We start from the raw sequence: 21,747 nt of genomic DNA, 5'->3' as shown, positions 1-21,747 counted from the left end.
TATAATACAACATAAGAGTTGTAACACTCACAATGCAACAGTAATAATAATATTGACCAATAATGTCACAACTCAAGTTATTGTTATTACAATATTACAAGATAAAATACTACACTGCTGACTACACTGCGCAAAAGCAATTCTAAAGCTCAGCAGAGTGAAAACTGATTTCACTTTACGTAATAATACAAACTGATGCATAATTAATACAATAAAATGCATGCATAATAAATACATGCATCTTTAAAGCCTGAGGGGGGGAATCAACAAGAAAACACCCAGATGATTCATTATCAGTTCAACAAACCATCTCTTTGGTTCGTGTTGCAGGATTAGTTTGAGGCTAATGTAATAGAAATGTTTTACTGTAATATTTTGCACTTGTTTAATCAACAATGTAGAACAAATTAGAGTAAAAGCCAGAAAACCCACAGAGAAGCTACAGATCTAACAGAAACACTTTGAACTAAGTTGGATCCCACTTTACACAACTATACATAATTAATATAATATAATACAATGCAATGTGTGTGTAATACATACTTCCCTTTTAATGTCTAAGAATAAATAAATAAATAAATAAATAACAAGGAAACATCTAGATGATTCATTATTGGTGCAATAAAGCAACTCTTTGATAATTGTTTGTGATTCAGGGTTAGTTTTGGGCTAATTTACTGCAGTAGAGATAATACAAACCCACAGAAGTAGTACTTTAAACAGTTTACGTATAATATAGGAATTTAATATCTAAATAAGGTAGAGTTTAATTAGCTTGATGGATATATTTAGGTTTTATCTTAAATAAAAGTTATCAGAGTTGACCAAACTTTATTCCCTGAACTACTAATTTTGAACAAATCCATATAATGGTTTAATTTTGAAAAATAAAGCCTGTATCCTGAGCTTATTCTTCTTCTCCTTAAAAAAGGGCAAAAATATGACAACAATAATGTAAGCCAACCTCCATGTTTAAAAAAAACCTTAATAATCAAGTTGTTGACAAAGTAAAGCACTATAAATGTTCTTTTAAATAGTGAATATAGTCGTTTTGATCCCCAGAGCAAGCAGACACGTCAGTCTCGCTCTACTTTATTAATGGGACAGAGCTTTCAGGGGGAGGGACCTCCTCTGACTCCCATTAAAGAACAGTAGCTATAAAGGAGCTAAAGACAAGATTGCAGCCAGCACACTGAGACACACAGACGAAGCAAGAGTGTGCGAAGAAAACCAAATATATATATATATATATATATATATATATATATATAAAAATAAAAAAAACTTGGGTGTATCAGTGTGAACGAGAGGCTGAGCCCAGAGCAGAGGAGACAGGAACACAGGGAAGGAGAAGGAGGGTGAGAAAAAGTCAAAGAGAGAAAGAAGGAAGAGGAAAGAGAGAGGTATCAGAGCGTGGAACAGGTTCTTTCGGCAGCCCTAGGACTCAGCCTCAGCAGACATGCCTAACTTTGCCGGCACCTGGAAGATGAAGAGGAGTGAGAATTTTGATGAACTTCTCAAAGCCCTGGGTAAGCCCTCTCCTTGTCTCTTTTCTCTCTCTCCTCTCCCCCCCCCCTTCATAGCCAGTGCTACATCCCTGCATGAGGCTGACTATCCATCATGTCCATATAGAAAAAGGCTTTTCTTGTTCTTGGAGAATGGCATGCCTGACTTCCAACAACATGGTATTGTTCAGAGAAGCTCCCTGGGAAAAGAACGCAGAGATCTACGGGGAGATGTTATTGAAGGGAAATCCCTCAGCTTTACAGGAGATATGAAACACTGGATGCTGAAATCCAGCCTAAACAGACGTGGTATTGTTACATGAAGAGAGGAGGGGGACACACAACATCATTCATGTTAAGCATTTAAGTAGGGCATGCATTAGCAATGCCAGGGGAGCTCTCTGGAGCCTAGTGCTATTCTCTTGTGTCCTATCTTTTTTCATTCTTTTTCACCCTCCTTAGTCTTAACTGATGGTTGTGATGGTTTAGATTGGAACCAGTTTAACTGGGTCATTCAATTGTGTTGCAGCGTTTCGTCACGCCGGGACTGCTCAAACAGACAGGACACATCAAAAGGCTGTGCGTCTTTAGAATAATGTAGAACTCTTCAGGGATAAGCTGCTTCAACAACTCTACAGGAACTGTTGACACCAAATGGATTGATATTCTAACTTTTTTAGACATGTTTCTGTTTTGTATTTTAACACAATCTGTCAAAGTTAAGTTAAAAACAGTACCTTGTACCTTGTAAAGCTGAAACAATTGACAGTTTAGTTGTGTGTGCATCGCTGCAGCACTTAACACCACACATTTCAGTGCTATCTGCTTTGTGCTTTGGGGTTGCAATCACTCTTTAAACACCCCTACCTGCTATAATACACTGTAACATTTAAGCTGGTGATATTCTACAGTATTTCTTACGTTTCTCTATTTACAAAAAAAACTACTGCCTTTGTAGCCATAGCCTGTCTTAGATTCCTCTGTGCCATGAATCTTAATTTAACATAAAGGAGCCACTGTTGCCCTGGGTGACATGTTTTCTCTTAATGATGAACCTGGGCACTGTAGTTTATTTTGAATTAATCCCAAATACACCGTCCTTCTGTCGTGAATGCCAAATGTAGAATTATCCACAGCTGAAAATGCACCATTTACCCCTGTTTGAGTTTCATTGTCTAAAAACAAATGTGCCTAGTTGTCTTAGGAAGTTACTTCATAATTTTTTTTAAATGAAAGTATATATTTGGGACCTGTAACAAAAGATTTACATCGTCAGTATTAGGTATGAATGGGCTTGGGGCTGACTACAGACAGAGTAGGGAAGTCTGAAAGTATTTAGAGACAGGCTAACATGTCTTTTCATGGGATTTGTTGACAATATGAAAAATATAGATTAATGTCAGTTAATCCACAGTTCTCTTTAAGACCCTACAATCATTGAGGAAGCTCTTAACGGCCATCATAAAACACATTACACAGTCAAAATAAGTCAACTGAAAATATAGTTCAGGTTTGATTCATTTTGATTCACAAAAGAATGCTAACCAAAAAAGAATCTCTTCAACACCACTTCTCATGTTTTGTTTTTGACGCAAGGTTGATAAGGCAACTATCCCTCCAGTCGGAATTTTAAGTTGAATGAGAAATTAGTCACTCTCCGAGTTTAGCACCTCATCCACGTATGAGCACATTAAACCACATCTGCCGGAGCAGATCACTCGTTCACTCTTAAATAAGGGCTCGGTCAATGGGGAGCTGCAGTGGGCAACTTCTGTGGATTCCAGTGCTGCAGGGCCGCCACTTTCTATCAACATCTTCATAATTATGTGTTGACTCTGATGTTTCCCTACAGAAGGAGGAGTTCATTATATCCAGGGTGCAGATAACAGAGTGAACACGCTGAGTGAACAGAGCTGTATGAATTGATCAGACTCACAGTTTGCTAATTGAGAACAGGCATGTGTCTGCATTTGATCAAAGAATGTAAAAATACTTTGGTATCAGCAGAAACCTTAGACACTCGGTTAGCAGTGTTTGAGGAAATGATCTTTACCTCTTTCTGTAAGAGCATACACTCCTTACTATTGGCTGCTTGTAATAATGGTGGTGGAGAAACTGAAGCTTATTGTCCATTTGCCATTTCTTTGGACACACATTATGCATAAAAATGTTTAAAGAAATGTAAGAGAAATTCAATGTCAGTTTTTTAGAGACGAGAAACTTGGCTCAGTGATGCTCATACATACATATTTCATGCTATAAAAACATGCTGTGGTCCCTCAGATCATGGGTGGGGTCGAGTGTAAGCTGTCAAATTAACACGTTTTTATGCCTGGGTGGTGACCAAGAGCCAAGAAACATCACAGTGGTTTTGTGTGAGGAGGATCTCTCTCTCTAATTAGGGAGGATTTTTTTTTAATCCATGAAAACTTTGCAGAATTAAATACTTGATCTTGTCTGCAAAGACATTGGCTTTCAATAGGCTGTATTCAGTTATTTCCGTTGATAGGAGAGGCCAGTAAAATAAAAGATCCAGGACTTTGGCAGGACATAAAGCCAGATGGCCTTGCATAGTGCCAAAGTGTTGCCACAACCCCGGGCAGTACCACATCCAGGATCACCACCCTTACAGCCACCAGACCAAAAGAAATAAGAGTTCAGTTTTTTCTTCTGGACGTGGCTGAATAATCCATCACACAGATATAAGGGCAATAATTCCACAGATTTCTCTCAGTTTTTAGACATAGTTGAGGTTTCTGTCAGAGCCACAGAGCATTTATTGTGTTTTTTACTATGAAACATCTACATTTCTGTCATTATTTCTTAAATTTAAGCTTAGAGATGTTACTGTTAACCATACAAGGAAATACAAGGAGACCAGCATTCAGCACTTGCCTCTGTATTTAAGGTCTAGAGTCTGATTGAAGTTGGCATGAGGGCCTGGAGAGGTATAAATCTGGGTGGGGTCGAGACTAAGGCAGAATAGAAAGGAACTGGAAGATGATTCGGTAAAAATGTTACCACCAACAGATATAAAAGAGGCATTATTTCTCTCTTTCTTCTTTTTGTGCTGATTTGTGTCTCACTTTCTTTATCAGACACACATGCCCATTTGATTTTCTTGTGGCAAAAACAAAAGAACCATATTCCCACGACCTAGATGCAGCCGCTTTCTCTTTCTCTCATTTTCTCTTGCATGTCTCAGCTTTTCTGTACCTAGCAGAGATCAACCTTTAACCGACTTCCTTCCTTTTTTCTACATCTGTCTCTCATGATTTAAGTTGATTTGATTTTATGGTGTATTAAGCTAATCTATAACTCATGTTGACCTCTGTCTGTAACCAGTAAGAAGCTCCTTTAATAGTGGCCTCTAATGAACACAAAAATCATATAAATACTGTATTAGCTAATTAATCATGACGCTGCATTTCTGATAATGTGGTTAAATATCATAATGCATAATACTGTAATTAGGTATAATAACAATAATGTCTGCTTGGCTTATTTTACTACTAACTAGGTTTAAACAGTTAGCAAAGCACCAGAAAAGGCAGCATGTTGTAATTATTGAGTCATGAGTAATGATCAACATCCCTAAGGATATTATTTAGTCATTTTGTTCTATGAGGCAGTGAAAAATCCCGCTAATGTCCCCTTTAATAACTAAATGACTCTTGTTAAAACGATGACACAGACCTCTGATTTCTCCCTCTTGTTGTTCTGGCCTGGGTTGTTCCTGGTCAGGCGTGAACACCATGCTGAGGAAGGTGGCTGTGGCGGCGGCCTCCAACCCCCACGTGGAGATCCGTCAGGACGGTGAGAAGTTCTACATCAAAACATCCACCAGTGTGCGCACCACTGAGATCAACTTCCACATCGGTGAAGAATTTGATGAGGAGACAGTGGATGGACGGAAGTGCAAGGTAGAAATCAGATATTTAAAATATGTCACACTCATAGTGAATTGGTTAGATGTTCTAGTGTAGAATGGGAGTAACACTCACAGCTTCAAGAGCCGCACCTTTGTGTTTTAGTCCTTTAACACAAAGTTTTACATTTTCTCATTTATTTTTCCTGCAGTTCTAACAGTCATCGGTTTCCATTTCTTCTGTACAACATGATTTTTGACAGTGCAGTTTTAGACAGGAATCATGGGGGGCGGGATGAGGTATGCGATGCAACAAAAGTTTCCATCCAGAATTGAACGAAGAATATTGTGGTTACACCGCACAATTTGCAACTTTGAGTTTCAAAATGCTGCTATTTATTATACAGAAATGAATGGAAGCCAATGGCTGCCTGAAATGCATCTACGTTTCTAAAACACAACAGTATTGTTTGCAAAATTGTCACATGTGATGTTAAGTATAAGGAATTAAATGGGCTAAATCATGCAAAACCACTAGGCCCTTAAATGTGATTGAAATTTCTTTCTTTAACCCTTAACTAAGTAAACATTTCACCTCAGTAAATACTGCCCTTCATGGTGTCCTCCTGTTTTCACTTTCTCAGGCTCATTTCATTTTCCTCACCCTTCAACATCATCTTTTAGTGTTTATTCAAATATGAAAAAATTAGTGTGTTAGCATATAGTTTTATTAATGACATTGTGGGGACTCCACTCCCATGCGGGGACACATTTTAGAGTCCCCTAAAGGTGAACAGTTAAACTCTAGTGTTGGTTTATGATTGGGTTAAGTTTAGTTAAGTGTTGGGGTGAGGCGTGTGGTGGTTATGGTTAAAGTGAAGGTAAGTCTCCATGGAATGAATGTAAGTCAATGCAATGTCTTCCTAAGTGACAAAAAAACTAAACGGTTTGTTAGTGTGTGTCTATTGTATTAAACATGTTGTAGGGACAAAAATCTATTCACATGTTCACCTCCTCGTCAAGAAAAAACAACAGTTCTATTTTGGGGGTTACTACTTAGTTTTTGATTAGGATGAAGATTGTGGTTGGGGTTAAGATTGGGGTAAAGGATGTAGTTGCTATAGTTAAAGTTAGAAGAGGCTTCCACGGAAGTGATGTAGATCAATGCTATGTCTTCACAGTGACAAAAACAAGCCAATGTGTACTGTGGACAAGTACAGAGAAGGTTTGAATCAGTCAAAATCTCAGATTCTCTGCAGCACTGGTATTCATCATGGAATATAAACACAATAGTATATTCTTGGACATATATTGAGTAGTTTTCTTTCCAAAGAGCCACACATTTGTTTCACATCAACGTTTGGATGATGCCAAAAAGATTAAATCTGTATTAACAAAGAGAACAGCCCTTTAATCCTAACATCTACAGATATATAATTGAATGAATCCTCTAAATGTTTACATCCTTTGTTATTCTCTGTGTGTTTGTATATGTGTATTAAAGGTCTTCAAATATATCTGTATGCTATTGTTGAAGAGGGTTAAATGAAAAATTAATACCTCCTTGCAGTTTCATCCATTGGTATCACCCTCACGTCTGTGCAGCTGGATTAAATGCAGCTTGAGTTGGGATGGATGAGAGTTTCTCTCTGAACCTCTTTAGGCCCTGAGGGGGATTTCTCACATCCTGATAGATAGTCAGAGCTACTACAAAGGTTTGGAAAGAAGGCCAATGTATTTTTTATTTTTTTTTTATTTTTTCAGGAACATCAAGGTCTTCTAAATTCTTGGAACTCATGACAAATTCTGCAAAAATACTTCTAAAACTTTAAAACTGAAGTAGGAAAAAGTACTCACGCTTTGACATAAAGGCTGTGCTCTGTTACATGTAATAAGAGTAAACTGGTTTCTTATGAGACATGTGATATGATCTCAACACTGAGACGTGCACGTCATCTGTGCAGTAAATATGTAGGCTGTATAATTAGATAAAGTGAATGAGGCAGCTCGATTGTTCAGCTTGATAATGTGTAAACACATTACGACTGCATTCCCAAAGCTGACCTCCATCTGTGTATTTTAAATTAGTCAAAGCATAAAGGTCTTTTCTCTTATAATTGTCTGTCTTACTTCATCAAATTAATAGAATTAAACTCAATATGTTGGCCACCTCTTGATGTTACATACCGTATCTTGTAACATATTCTCATTGCACTCATTGCACCTACACAATGAAGGAAGTCAGCGCCTCAGAGTTTAAGAATTTAGAAACCAGATGTCATGGTGAAAACACGCTGCCACTGAGTCACTTTAGGTAATGACATATTCCACATTAATGGTCCAGAGGATGACATCTGTTTATCGCACTCCTGCTTAGCAACCAGTGTCTGAGCTGGAGAGAAGAAGAGTATTGTTTTTTTTATCAGTGAGGACAAACAGTGGGTAAACAACGTTAACATGTAATCCAGTTTTATCCTCTCACACACACACAAATTGACAAAAAGTGATAGGAGCCACAGAAATGTAGCAGTTCATTAACTGATAAATCAAAGTTATCTCATTATAGTGATGTATGTTCACTGTATGGCATATTAATAGAGTATTTGGCATGCAAACTTTGGATCAACAATCAAAACAGAAATACGTCAAAGGCAGTAGATCAATTTAACAGAAGAAGGTTTTTCAGGTGTGCTAGTTGTGATTACCGGGGTATTACAGTGTTATCAAAACTCACGAAACGCATGTTTAAGTGATTTTAAGATGTTTTTGAAATTGGATTTACTAAGAAAATGTAGTGATCAGTAATAAGAGATTATATTATCACAGTAAGGGATGGATTAGGGTCTTTTTATGATCCAGAATTTTATCATTTATTATTTATCATATACTCAATCATAATTCTCCAAGAATAGATACTATTTTTTAATAGCTGTAGAAATTTAATAGCTGTAGAAATTGTGGTGCCAATTTGGGGTGACGCATAGTGTTTGAGGAGGCTGTAACATATGGAATTTAGGGTGGAACAGAACTGATCTAACGTGACTGACGAAAAGCAACTTTTTTGCTTGTCATACAGGTGCAATTTTGGAGAGAAAAAAATGTATTTTTTCTTTGTGGGAATCCTGGAGCTGGTTGGGATTCAGTGTCTTGCTAAAGGACACATCTGCAGGACAGCTCAGTCTCTTCAATTAGCATGCCACCCTATCATCCATAGGTGCACATAACAATACCTCTGGGAAAAAGACGTTTGAATGAGTGAGTGCCGTGTTGTAATATGCTCATCCATTGGTATGTACAAACTTTCCTTTAAGAACAGGGCTGTTGCAGTGTAGCAGAGGAGAGTTGCATAACACATGTGGATTGGGGAGTTGTTGTTAAAACTTGTCAAGTTTCTTTAACCACTGGATGAATTTGGGATTTTATGGATGAGTCACATTCTTGAAAACACCAAAAAGCATTATCCTTAGCCTTGAGCGTGTCCGTACATTTTAATATCAGCATTCATGTTGATCTCTACAATTGCAGGGTTTTATTAAAACATCTTATATATACATTAAGAAGAAACAGTGTAAAAATAAACAGAAATATTAACATTAACAACAACTCTCCTAATGGGATCCTCAAATTTCACATGGTGCATATAACATTTTGCATAAAATATTTTACTCATAGAAGAACAATCACCCTAAAGCTGGAGGACGGACTTACTTTACAGATGATTATGGTCTGATATTTGAAAGCCCCATCTGCAAATGTATTGAATATATACTGTAAATGTAATATACAATGACTTACGTAATTGAAGAGTTTGAATAGAAGGTAAAAAAAACATGTAGTGAGTGTAATTCTGAGCATTAAGCTCCTAAAATTATCAAATCATCATAAAAAAACATCATGGTGGTTAGAGATGGAAACCACAATGCCCTTCTGGGTATGTGCAATACAGAATTAATTAAGGGTGAATGTCTATATATATTAACATGCAAAATTGCTTCACTTAATGCTTGTTTAATTTGCAAAACAACATTCAACAGCTACAATCTGAAATACATATTTTTTTCTTTTATTTTATTGTGTCAACTACGTGTTGCAGTCAGGGAGAGCAGACATGACCTATTTCTGATCCCAGGAGACAGTGTGGCTCCTTCTGTCTGTGCCCTGGGGCATGGTGGGTACTGGGCAGGGCTAGACAGCTCTGTGTGGCTTTTCACCACATTACACCTCAAGTCGAGTTGTCATCACACATTTGCCACATCCACTTGTTTGGGTTTGAGCATCAGCATTATAGAAGGTGTTAGGACAGTGACATTTTTTTCATTGTTTTGTCTCTGCAGCACACTGGAGATAAATGAATAAAAATAACTGTGAGGTTAAAGTGGCTTTAAGCTATCGTCCAAGTGTGACGTTGTTTGCATCCATATTGGGTAGATATTTTTATTCACCTCTAATTTTAGGACAGTTTATAGTTTTTCATCTGTATACTCCCAAATAATACACAACTTTGTCCTTCCAGAATATCCAAATTTGCTGAAATTATTTCAGCAAGTGGCTCTTGAGCTGAGTTTTAGTGTGCAGCAAACCCCTTGCTCATTTTAGATTCCAACTGATCATGTGTTTCACTGCTGAAGATCAGACTGAAGGCAAAAAGTACCCGAAAAAATAAAATAAAAGTGAAGACAGGTGCAGTACAAGAATGGCAGAGCATTACTGAGGAAGACTCCATGTTGCAAAATCTTCAACGACTAGCTAGACTTCAGCAAGACAGAGGATATGCAAACAAATATTAAATATGATGAATTTAAAGCAGAACAGGATGAAAACACAACATTGACATCATCATCATATAAAGACCTTATGGCAAATGTGTTAGCAAACAATTGCCTTAACACATCATTCACAGCATTCATTTGATGTTGTGTTGTGACTTGATTAATGTAAGCTCAATATTGGTCTAGACCTACTCTATCTGTAAAGTGTCCTGAGATTACATCTGTTTATGATTTGACACTATAAATACAATTGAACTGAATTAAATATCCACTCTGCCATTAGCTGCTACCAACTCATGTGAAAATATCTGTTTATTTAGCTGCTAAATGCTCCACTATGTTCACCAGCTACTGTACAGTGGGTTTGAAGAGCTTTTTTCACTGGAAACAACTGCCAGACACAGTTAGTGGACTAGCTGATGAACATGGTGCAGCATTTAGCAGCTAGGCAGATATTTCCCTCAGGAGTTGTTAGAGACTAGCCTAGAAATCTAGGCGCACCCTAGCGGCAGCACATTTAATTTGCAGCCAGGGAGGTCTAGGCACTCTCCATTGGCTTGCGAGCGAGCTGGAAAAACCAAACTCTAGTCACGTCAATCACATCGTGTATAGAGTCGGTGGGCGGGCTTATGGCTGCTGCTGCTGGGAACAGCGGTCTTCTGGAAGACTTGGAGTTAAGCTTTTCTTTGAGAAAAGAACAAAGAACGGCATTGAAGTCATTCTTAAAAAAGGAAGATGTGTTCAGAGTTTTGCTGACCAGATACGGCAAAAGTTGAATCTATCAACTAGCTCTGCTACCTTCTTCGTTGCTCTGCCTGGTTGTAGCGCTATCCTATTGAGTGCAGAGGGAATTTGAAAGAGAACCGTTCATCCCGCCCCTTGGATTGAGCCCTGCCAATGGTGTGTTCCCAGACCCAACATCTTGATGTGGGTTTGGCTTGTCAGGCTAGTTAGAGACCAAACATAGAGCTAAAAGAGAGTGAATATTGGACTTGCATTCATCAGGTGGCCACAAACACGACCAAACAAATATCAACGCTACTCTGAATGTCTAAATAAGCAATTGCTTGCTAAAACGTTCACCATATCATAACTTAAAAGGTGATGATATTATAAATCAGTATTGTGTTCAAAACTTGTGTTGTGGGACAGAAAACCAATAGAGCTGAGTGTGATATTTTCTGTCGGTTTTGTCAGTATGAGCGACCCATTTCACATGGCATATAATCTTTTGAGGAATCTTTTGCATAAAAATATTGATTAGTGCAGCTTTAAGTTTATATTAACTTGTCCAATTACATTATGTCACCTGAAATTAGGTTGAACTAGCTACTTTCGATCCACTGTTCATCTGGATGTAAACACCTTCATATTAAAGCTGAGAGCCAGAACTTTACCATAATAGTCCTAAAATCTTAATACTTTCTGACTGTACAATATATTTTGTCTATTTTTTTTACCAAGAAGAAATCAAGGAGGTGGTTCCAAGCAACAAGCACATTGTGCTCTTGTGTGGCAATCAATCATACGCAAGAGTGAAGCTAAACCGGCTGGAGGCGGCGCCTACCGACACTGGCACATGTGCCAAAGGGGTGAGGTGGGCAGTGTGGGATGTTGGCGGACTCTCAGGTGGAGTTGTTGGCAGGAGAGCCCTAAGTGGGTTTTGGCTGAGGTCGGCTACCCTTGTGGTTAAAGGGATTACACACTGATCTGTGCCTGGCGGAGAGTATAGGGCTGATTAACACCGCCACAAGGTTAAAAAGCTCCAGTTAATCTGTGCGAGTGCGGTGGGATCAGACGGCCTTTCAGGAGGAGACAGTGATAAGAGACTTCCTGCCAGTCTCAGAGACAACAGAGAAACAGACACCAGACGGGCGTTAGTGCAGAGTGGAAGTCATTATGATCCGATTATGTATCTGCTTTGATGGATGGAGGCGTTGTTGCTGCCTTGTGCAGCTGAAGTTGAGTTTTGAGAAATAAGACGGCGCCTGTGATGGAGCAACAATTTCAGCTGAACTCTTAAGCTTAATTTCCCAATGTACAATAAAACAAGTCACTTTTGGGCAGAAATACTAAGACAAATGGACTTTTTCAACCCAGTGGGTTGCTATAGAGACATCTGCCACGGGGAGAGGCAAAGGGAGCAGATGTTGTATACGTAAGGATTAGAAACAAAGCCTGTCGATAAAAATATTTGACTTAAGAAACAGATGTAGCATCCACTAAAGAGTATCACATGCTAACACAAAGTACAAGGATAAGATGGCATATGTATTTCCAAATAATGGACTATTTACCAGTGACAGGTGATCCTATGATGTGATGGGGAAGGTAATTGTGAAGCTCAGCAGCCTTGGAAAGGTTTGGGGTTGATGAATAAAGATGGAAATGTATTAGCAGGACGGAGTGGCTAAACCTTGAGCATGATTTATTTTCTTTTGACAGTTTGTCATTTAGCATGGAGGGGCAGGAACAGGCCTGCGGCGAATGACAGGCGAATCAAAAATCTGTTGAAAGAGAAGAGAGAGGGAAGAAGGATTCCTTTGGATTGATTCTGATATGCCCTGAGAGCAAAAAACTGAGTTCTGGATTCGCAGCTCCATTTGTAGAATCTGTGTCTCATTACACTTAAAGTTGAAACATTCTTTGTCATTCTGTCTGCTCCTCAGGTTGATTTGTAATTACTTTTTTTCTGTAAAACAAGACTGCAAAAATCACCAACTGTGATTGAGACAAATGTCAGTCAAATATGCCACAGAAAGTCCTTTCTCTTTAAGGGAGAAATGAAAAAAATATATATACTAAGACACATAAAAGAAGTGGGATGACTAATTAGGACCATAGCTTCTTATGGAAACCCATCATTCCAGAAGTTGAGACTTTTTAAACGGAGTTCTGTACTGTCAGATTGTCTTTGTTGCACCCAGTCATAATTGGTTATTTTTGAAAGTGCAGCTTAAGGCACTCCTGCATGTCTTCACCATTAAGATGTGGTATTTGTCACTTAGTAAAATATGAGTTGTTTGATAAAGAGCAACTCATTTGTTGTCCTAAGTGTAAGGCATACGCTGCTGAGAGGGGGAAAAGTGATGAGCAAACACTGACGTGAGAGAGATAATGTGATCAAACTGTGGGAAGAGATAAATCCAAGAGGGCGTGTGTGTGTTATTTGGGGCTCTGAAAGAAATTTAAAAATCCAGCATAAAAACCAAGCAGGAAATTAAATGTTTGTGTCTGATAAGCAGTGTAAAGTCTGTGAGAGACTGAAGCAAAGCCAACGGCAGTAGATGTTCTGATAAGTAAAAAGCTACAGAAAAAACAGGACATGGTAAAACCAAATACAGGTTGAATTTGTCTTGGTCTCAAATTTGTGAGCACAAGCTCTAGTGTGTTATTTAGAAGACCATGTGTGAGAAATTGTCTGTGACTTAATGTGTAACAGAGAGAATGAGAGAAAATCCATCCGACTCAGAGGCTGAGACTGATGCTATCGTTAAAATGGAGCCGTAGCTAATCAACTCTCTGGGTTCTGGCTTTATTAGGAGAAAAAAAATCAGAGGGAGAGCTGCAGAAAAGCCCTGCTGTTGTTCAGCTTGGCAAAGTCTGTGGAGAGCAGCCCACAGGGATCCATGATGGCTTTCCCTACCTTTGATATGGTGATTAACATTTGCCTCTTAGAAACTGAGGCTGCTGCTCCATCCAACACTGGGCAGTGGTGCTTTATAAAATACATTATTTTTTATTTATTTTATTTTATTTTTTACAAATGGTTAAACACATTGTCTATGAGCAACACTACAAATAAACTATGCAAGAAAATGCTGGAAACACATGATGGGTTATTCATTAAAGGCCTATCCCAATTTTAATTTTGTTGGATATATTAATGTTGTGCTTGAGTTGAAGCAACAGCAGTTTTGATCAGTTCCAGGCTTTTGGAGCGGGATCTCTAGCTTAAGATGCTATGTTGAAAAGGAAAATGCAGCTGTTTTTTTGGAGAGGAAAACAAATTTCAGCAGTGTGGGAAAACATAATCAGAGTCAGATAGGAACGCGAAGCCAACACATAAGAGAAAATCTGAATAGCAAGCTAATCTTTGGAATAAAGACTTGATTGGGAAATTTAACTCTAAAATAGCAGTTAAAGTAATAGTTTGACGTTTTAGGAAATATACATATTCATTTTCTTGCCGAGTTTTAGCTGAAAAGATTGACTCTCATATCTGTCTATTAAATATGAAGCTACAACCAGGAGAGTTAGCATAGCTTAGCATAAAGATTGTAAAAAGGGGGGAAACAGCTAGCCTAGCTCTTTACGTACAACTTTTGAGTTCACTGATTGATTATTTTTAACACTTCAGTTTTGTACTGATTAAACAAACAATAAAGTGAGAAACAGTGAGCTTCAGAGGTGCTGGAGGGTGGATTTTCTTTTATCATTGGACAGAGCCATGCTAGCTGTTTCCCTGTTTCCAGTATATGTGCTAAGCTAAGATAACCGTCTTCTTGCCGCAGCTTTATATTTAATAGACAGACATGAGAGTGGTATCAATCTTTCCATCTAACTTTTGGCAAGAAGATAATTGTATTTTCCAAAATGTGTAATATATTCCTTTAAATATGAAGCTACAGCTAGAAAAGCTTGTTTAGCTTACCATAAAGATTGGAAACAGAGCGAAACAGCTAGCATAGCTTTGTCTAAGCATAACAATCTGCCTACCAGCAACTCTAAAGCTCACTAATTAATTTGTTTTAACACTTCGGCTTATGTATGGATTAAACAAACAAGATATAGCCTTAACTAACATTAACAGTTAATTAATTAACAGTGAGCTTTAGAAGTGGAGGCAGGCAAAGTCAGGCAAGCTGTTTCACCCTGTTTCAAGACTTTATGCTAAGCTAAACTGTCTCCTGGATTCAGCTTCATATTTATTTGGAATGAGAGTGATGTTAATGTCCTCATCTCACCCTCAGTAAAAAGTAAATAAACGTCAAACTGTTCCTCTAACAGAACAACTTTTGTGTCAGTAGGCTATAGTTAAAGAAATGAAATATGATTGCAGTTAATGGACCTTAAGCTGACCAAAATGATAAATCCTCGCCATTAACACAAATTAGCACCACAGGGTCAACTTGGTCCTGCTCTTTTATGAATTGTTAGCTTTCTGATAGGCAATTTGAGTCAGTTACTTCAGGAGCAATTAGTCCTGAAGTCAAAATCTGACTAATCCTGTTGAAGTCATTTGAAATATTATTGAAGTGAATTAGCAGACGGAGACCAGGACTGTTGACCGACCAAAGGGTTAAGAGGATTTCATGTTTTTTTTAACTCACTAACAGGCTACTGATTTGTAATACTATATTACTTCATTCATTGAGGGCTTGCAATGGATGAATTAGCATGGGACAAAGTTGTTTTAAAGTAGGACATTGCACACATACATGATTGTTAAAAATCTCAAAACAAAACCATGAACATTAATCTGCTGCTATAACGACCTCCACTTGTATGGATGGGTTTTCTTTATGGACCTGACTTTGTCTAAAATATCATTGTATGCTATAGCATTAAGTGGCAAAGCTTAAACCATGAAAAACAGCCCCAGACCAACAGTGATATAAACATGGACCCTTTATACATCTGATTGGATGAATGCATAACAACGCCTGTTTAGTATGGTTGAGGATACGGGAACCCTAACAGATGAACCTTTGTATTGTATAGAAGCAATTTCTTTCAATAGTGAAAAACGACAAAAAAATAATAAATATAAATATTATCAATCAACGAGGCTAATTAGGAAGTGACAGATGTTCAGAGGTCCTTAAATATTTTTCAGCTCTGCTAACGCTTCGCCTCCGCAAAGCCAATGTGAGCTGCAGATTCAGGTGATAATTCTCAGTAGGTTCATCACTACGAGCAACCCCTTTCACATTGACATTGTTTTAACATCATTTGATACTTTATCGTTATAAAATGCCGATTGTAGCCACTTTAACTTCTCTCCGTGATGCAGTCGTGTAGAAGTGTACTCCTGGATGATGTGACACTACGATTTGACATCCCTGTTGGGTGCACTGGAGCACATTTCTGACCCCACCAATGAGCGATGCTGGCATAAAGTGACCCTTTAAAGGTTACTCCTTGCTAATGTGTTTCAAGATCACTGACTGAAACCATCATACTGACCTTCCCACCTTGTTATCCCTCCCCCTGCAGAGCCTCGCCACCTGGGAGACGGAGAATAAGATGTACTGTAAGCAGACTCTGGTGGAAGGGGACGGCCCCAAAACCTACTGGACCCGAGAGCTGAACGGCGATGAGCTCATACTGGTGAGCGCAGGGCAATGAGTCATCATCTCACTGAAAGTCTCTTAATAAATTACTGCTTAGGAAAGAGGAAAAACTCTTTCTTTACAAAAGCTCTAAAGTTCAGGTGATTAATGAACTCTCATTTCAGGCTGAGGAAGAGAAGACAAAAAAATAAAGTGTTCACCCCAAAATGTTACTCTATAAGTACAGAGAGATTATGATCTGATGTGTAGCTAATCGGTATGGTTTGTCTGTTACGTGGCTTGTTCTCATGGAGACTCAGAAGACATCAGGTGCATTACGATGGGATTTTCGAGCAGCTAGTGTACTCTGTTTGAGAAATAGTTAATGAAACGAGGCAGGGAGTGCATGAAGTCACTCGGGAGATTCATCCGTAAAGGAAATGAGAGAGGCCGTTTCCCAAGGAGCCGAGCTTTCATCCACCCCACGGAGAGTTGTTGAAAGGAGAACAAGAGGAGCTGCTATGCTGACATTGCAGTAATACCCCCCTAGATTAATATGGGCAGATATCAATGGGTCTAAAGCCCCTCGAACGATGTGCAGGGGAGCCGTCCAAAACCAATGGACGGGACGAACAGCTCTCAGGGACTCAACAGATTTCCTCTCTCAACGTTCAAAGCTCCCATGCTTTACTTTGTTGTTCCTCGAGTACTTGTAAGATGAATGAAAAGGCAAAAGCCTGAAAAAGTAATCACAGGATGTTTGCGTATAGTTTTATATTAGAAGCAAATACTGGGAAGAAGCATATCTAGAATGTTTAAATTGCATCTCAATATTCCACTAGAAGCTCATCATAGTTCAGAGGAAAGCAAAAGATATTGAATCATTTCTAATGTTTGGGTGATAAAAGCAGAATGTGTTACAGATCCTGCCACTCTGGTGACACTTTGGCCCAGATGCCCTGGAGGAGCTGAAGCATTCGTGTACTAATGGAGATTTATCTGGCCGAGCTGCGACAGCATCTGTGTTGCTCTGCTCTTCTCACCTCAGTCCTCCCTGCTGTCACACCATCATACAACCTGCAGATAAACCACGTTTACAGTGCAGCTTGTAGAGTCCCAAATTTGACTTTTTCTATTCAGTATTAACAGCAAAAAGCCTCGCTGAGCCAAATTCTTACATCATGTAGTCAAGTTGCGGGTAAATGATATGAAATTGATTCTCTGTGCATGCAGCTTGTATATGTTGCCATGGCAACACGGACAAGTAAATCTCATCAACATTCACCTGAGCCAGCTGGCCTAGTTTTGGTGCCACAGCAGCCTGATAGTGTTGGTGGAAGCGAGAAGGATAATAAGAAACAGCTGTGTAAAGAAAATGAAATGACCATTCTCTTTCCTTCACCTAAACATAACCAAATATGTGTGCTGTAACTGCTATAACTACCTTAGTTTTTTTGGCAAAAAACAACTGAAATATCTTGCCAGTGAACATTTTACACGTTCAGTATAACGGGGGGTGAAGGGAGCTTCAGTAGAGCAATGATAAGTCTCATGCGCTACACCTGTATGAATGTGATTGGATGCCACTAGTCAGACTGTAGCCAAGGAGCTGATGGATGAGTTACTAAATTAAATACCTTCATGTGTAATTATGAAATCTTATTCTGCTAGATGTTCAAAATAACCAAATCAACCAAATATCTTGACATCAGTAAGGAAATTTGTTGAAGAAGTCCCGCACACTGTCCATTACGCATGTTTCGGTCACACAGACCTTCCTCAGGTACCTTTTCCGACGCACCTGCCCCAAAAAAGAGGTGTGCAAAAGTGCTTTTGAATCAGTAAGGAAATGACATCACAGCATAGCTAAAAATACCTGCTCATAAACTTTTATTCCAATTAGAGTAAAAAACTTTAGGAAATGCAAAAGATCTTTTCAAATGCATCAGTATTTGATGCTGATTAAACAAATACTGGAAGATTTTAAACCTCTCTGTTGAAAAAGAGAGATGAGTCATCTTTGCACCTAGACAACCTATTTTATTTGGGACAAGCAACTGGAAAGACCAAAACAAACACTGTCTGAATCTGAATCATATCTATCTGTTTCCAAAAAAGCCTCCAGACACAGAGACAAACCCAACAATGGTAGAGCTTTAGCTCAAAAGGAGGACTAGCGATCATAAAGCAATGGTCTGATTGTCTGTGGCAGTTCACACTGTAAGTGGGGCACATTTCCATATGATTTGCATGATCCATTTAATTGGTTTAGTCTGAAAACACTTTAAGGGAAAAGTCGTGTGGATTTTCTCCAGCTACATAATCCTGAAATAAAACGAAAAAATGACGGCACATCAGAGGATTGGACTCAATCACTTCACGCCTGTGCATTCAAGGGACCCATACTTAAGTGATTTTGCAGTTTCTTTTGGTTTCATCATCCACAGTTTGCAGTATGACCTAGATTGATGCCATAATTGTGACTGTGATGTTGTTCCACGCAGTCACAAGCATCACTGGTTAATAAGATTTCCTTGACATTTTGAGACTGCAAACAATATGGTAATCTGTCATAACCCAACAATCTAGCATTCTTTCATTTCAAAATTGAATGCAAAGACTACTTTTAAAAGCTTTTTTAAGGGGAAACAAAAAAGAGCAGAGACTCCTTGGGTCCAGTTCGTATGACGTGTCGTTCAGGCCACGATGCAAACAGCCACACACACGCCTCCTGAATCTCTCTTCAAAGTTCTGTCTTTTTTGCGTGTCATTGTAGTGATAATTGTGTGCATGATAATTAGTACAAATTGGGATAAGGGTGCACACTTGGACAGTGACAGAGGTAGCTATGTAAAATGTAAAATTAAAAAAGAGACCTTGAGAAAAAAGTCCTTCTGCCTTTTCACACCAATCATTGCGTGAGGTGGGCGTGGTGGTCGAATCATTGGCTTTGGATGTTGCCCCACCGATATACGTGGGCACACCAAGACAAATTCCTATCAACTGCACTGTTGAAATCGCTAATACAATTCAGTCAGACCAAAATCAGCAATCATCGCAGCCTCTTGCATTGTGTTAAAACATTGGTAGGGGTGTGTGTTGTTTTAGGTACTGGTGAGACATGAAATACAACCCAGAAAGTCCAGTTTGAGTAAAAGATCTGTGAATTTTAAGGCTTTTCAGATGTCAAAACGCTGCACAGAGGTTTATAATACTCAGATACAGGATTTTACAACTCTGGAAAGTTATCACAGGGACAACTGTTTCATGTTTTGTGGCAACAATCGTTTAGAAATACTGATTTTACATGCGCTTGCATGTATTTGATTGATTGAACCTGGTTAAATTTTTTTAGCTGGAGCCCCCATTCGTTGGCTTCCCTGCTGCATCGGTAGCCTGGTCCCATTCAAATGCATGAGAGGGTTTGTGTTTTTTCATGCAGGGCTACTGCTCGGATCATCCAAAAAGTACTTGAAGCATATTGAGGCCTCAGAGGCTGACTGTCAAAGGTGCAAACAGGTTTAAAATGTGAAGCTAATTTAGCATTTATTTTGCCAGCTGACCGTAAGGGCTACTCAGTGTCTAATATGCAGAATTATATTTTTGTTTCCTCCAGACTTTTGCGGCAGACGACGTAGTGTGCACACGGATTTACGTCCGGGAATAAAGCTCTGCAACCTTCATCAGGACAAGACAGAAACCCAGTTGGACCACAACAACTCGTTTAAACCCAACAACACTCTGTCATGCTAACATGCTAACGTATTTGCAAAGTATCCCGTGTAATCTTTCTGCATCAGTCTGCATAGTATCCACAAACAATAGCGATGTCTCTGTAATCTGGTTATTTGTAGTGAGTATTGTGTCTGCAGTACAATAGCTGGATATCTCAGTGTCCATATCTGCAACCCTGGTGTCATCCGTGTACGTAGGATTTAGTCATCAGTTACATTGATTAAGTATTCATGTTCAATGACAGTAAACAATAAAAGAATGGAACAAACCGTAGCAGAGACTCTTTTTTAAATTATTGAAGCCCAACAAACTTGATGAACACATTTGCTTTGTCATAAAATGTGCAACAAAAAAAAAACGTTGCAGTCTTCTTAATTGCCTCCTTTTGTTGGCCATATTTCTTGACACACTAATGCCACCAACTGTCATTGCTCCATGGCACCGCTTGTGGTAGAAAACTCTTTAAATGAAGACCAAATAGGAAGGTTAAAATTTCATTATTTACTTTCGAAACAGAAGTTGACAATAAATGTCCCCTTAAGGACCATTTAGTAGCTGTTCTCCTTCTTGTTTCTAAGAACTTCAAAGAGTAACTGCGCCCAGTATAATAATCTGGCGTGCTCTGACAAATATAGACAACAACATGCCTTTTCTGCATCCTGTGCAGCAGCGATGCGATCACAGCTGGGTGTGGTCACAAGTACAACAGATCACAACTGACCACCCTCAGCTGATATGGAAGAAAGATCAGAATCGCCAGGTAATCGTTTGAATATTACCTGTTCCCTCTGAAGTGGAGGGTACTTGTGTGAGACCACTTGGGTTCGGTAGGTGGGTTGGAGGTCAACTTCTGCTTGGGACCAAAAAAACCCTGGCACAGGTCACACATTTCTTTGCTTTGGAAACAAAAGTGTTGATGTTCTGAGTTAGAGAGCCGACTGTAAGCAGTTACAATAGTGGACATATAAAACAAGAATTTTAGGATTATAAAGAATAATTTTGAAACCTATGTGTCCTATATATAAACACTCTTATATTATATTCTGTTTGAAATTCTGACTCTCACCAGCCTTGCTATACTGTAACACGCCCTATGAACGTATGTGCTCCTGTTTGGAGTAACCTGCGAGAACTCCCAGCTTCTGATGAACTCAGGTGCACTACTTAAAAACCCTAAACTGCCTCTTTAAAAGAGCCTTGGCTTTTAAAACCCCACATCCCATCATGCTCCAGCCTTCCACTCCCTGCTGCCATTCTTCACTTGCTGATTCTTCCCCAGACACTCCCGAGAGACACGTCTTTGTGTCTGATGCAGTTCTGAGGCAACAAGATTAAAGACAGACTGGGGCGATGAGATAAGACCAGACAGACAGGAGCAAACAGTCAAAAGCTTCTAAGCAGGGCCCTGTCGCTCCAGCACGACTAATGCCACGGTTTGCACATTTAGATGAGACGAGCTTTCATTCTTCGCAGTATATTTGGAGGGGCATGACGAGACATTTGTTATTTTTATTTGCGTGATGTATTTTGGAAATCAAACAGAAGTGAGAAAGGAATTGAAAGTTGTCCTCATGTGACTTCCCCTCAGGGCCCGT

The 21,747-nt window shown here is 38.9% G+C and overlaps 1 protein-coding gene across 1 annotated transcript; it reads left to right on the top strand.

Moving 5' to 3' along the window:
• The first annotated feature begins 1,162 nt into the window (after positions 1 to 1,162).
• Positions 1,163 to 20,425, top strand: crabp1a (cellular retinoic acid binding protein 1a). The gene is made up of 4 exons (XM_031316577.2): positions 1,163 to 1,529; positions 5,250 to 5,428; positions 16,362 to 16,475; positions 20,034 to 20,425. Exons 1-4 carry the CDS (start codon positions 1,460 to 1,462, stop codon positions 20,082 to 20,084), a joined length of 414 nt encoding a protein of 137 aa, XP_031172437.1. The 5' UTR covers positions 1,163 to 1,459; the 3' UTR covers positions 20,085 to 20,425.
• The last annotated feature ends 1,322 nt before the right edge of the window (positions 20,426 to 21,747 follow it).

This window comes from Sander lucioperca, chromosome 7 (genome assembly GCF_008315115.2).
Source record: "Sander lucioperca isolate FBNREF2018 chromosome 7, SLUC_FBN_1.2, whole genome shotgun sequence".
Classification (NCBI taxonomy): Eukaryota; Metazoa; Chordata; class Actinopteri; order Perciformes; family Percidae; genus Sander; species Sander lucioperca.
The sequence above is the reverse complement of the archived record's forward strand: the minus strand, read 5'-3'. Positions and strand labels throughout refer to the sequence as shown.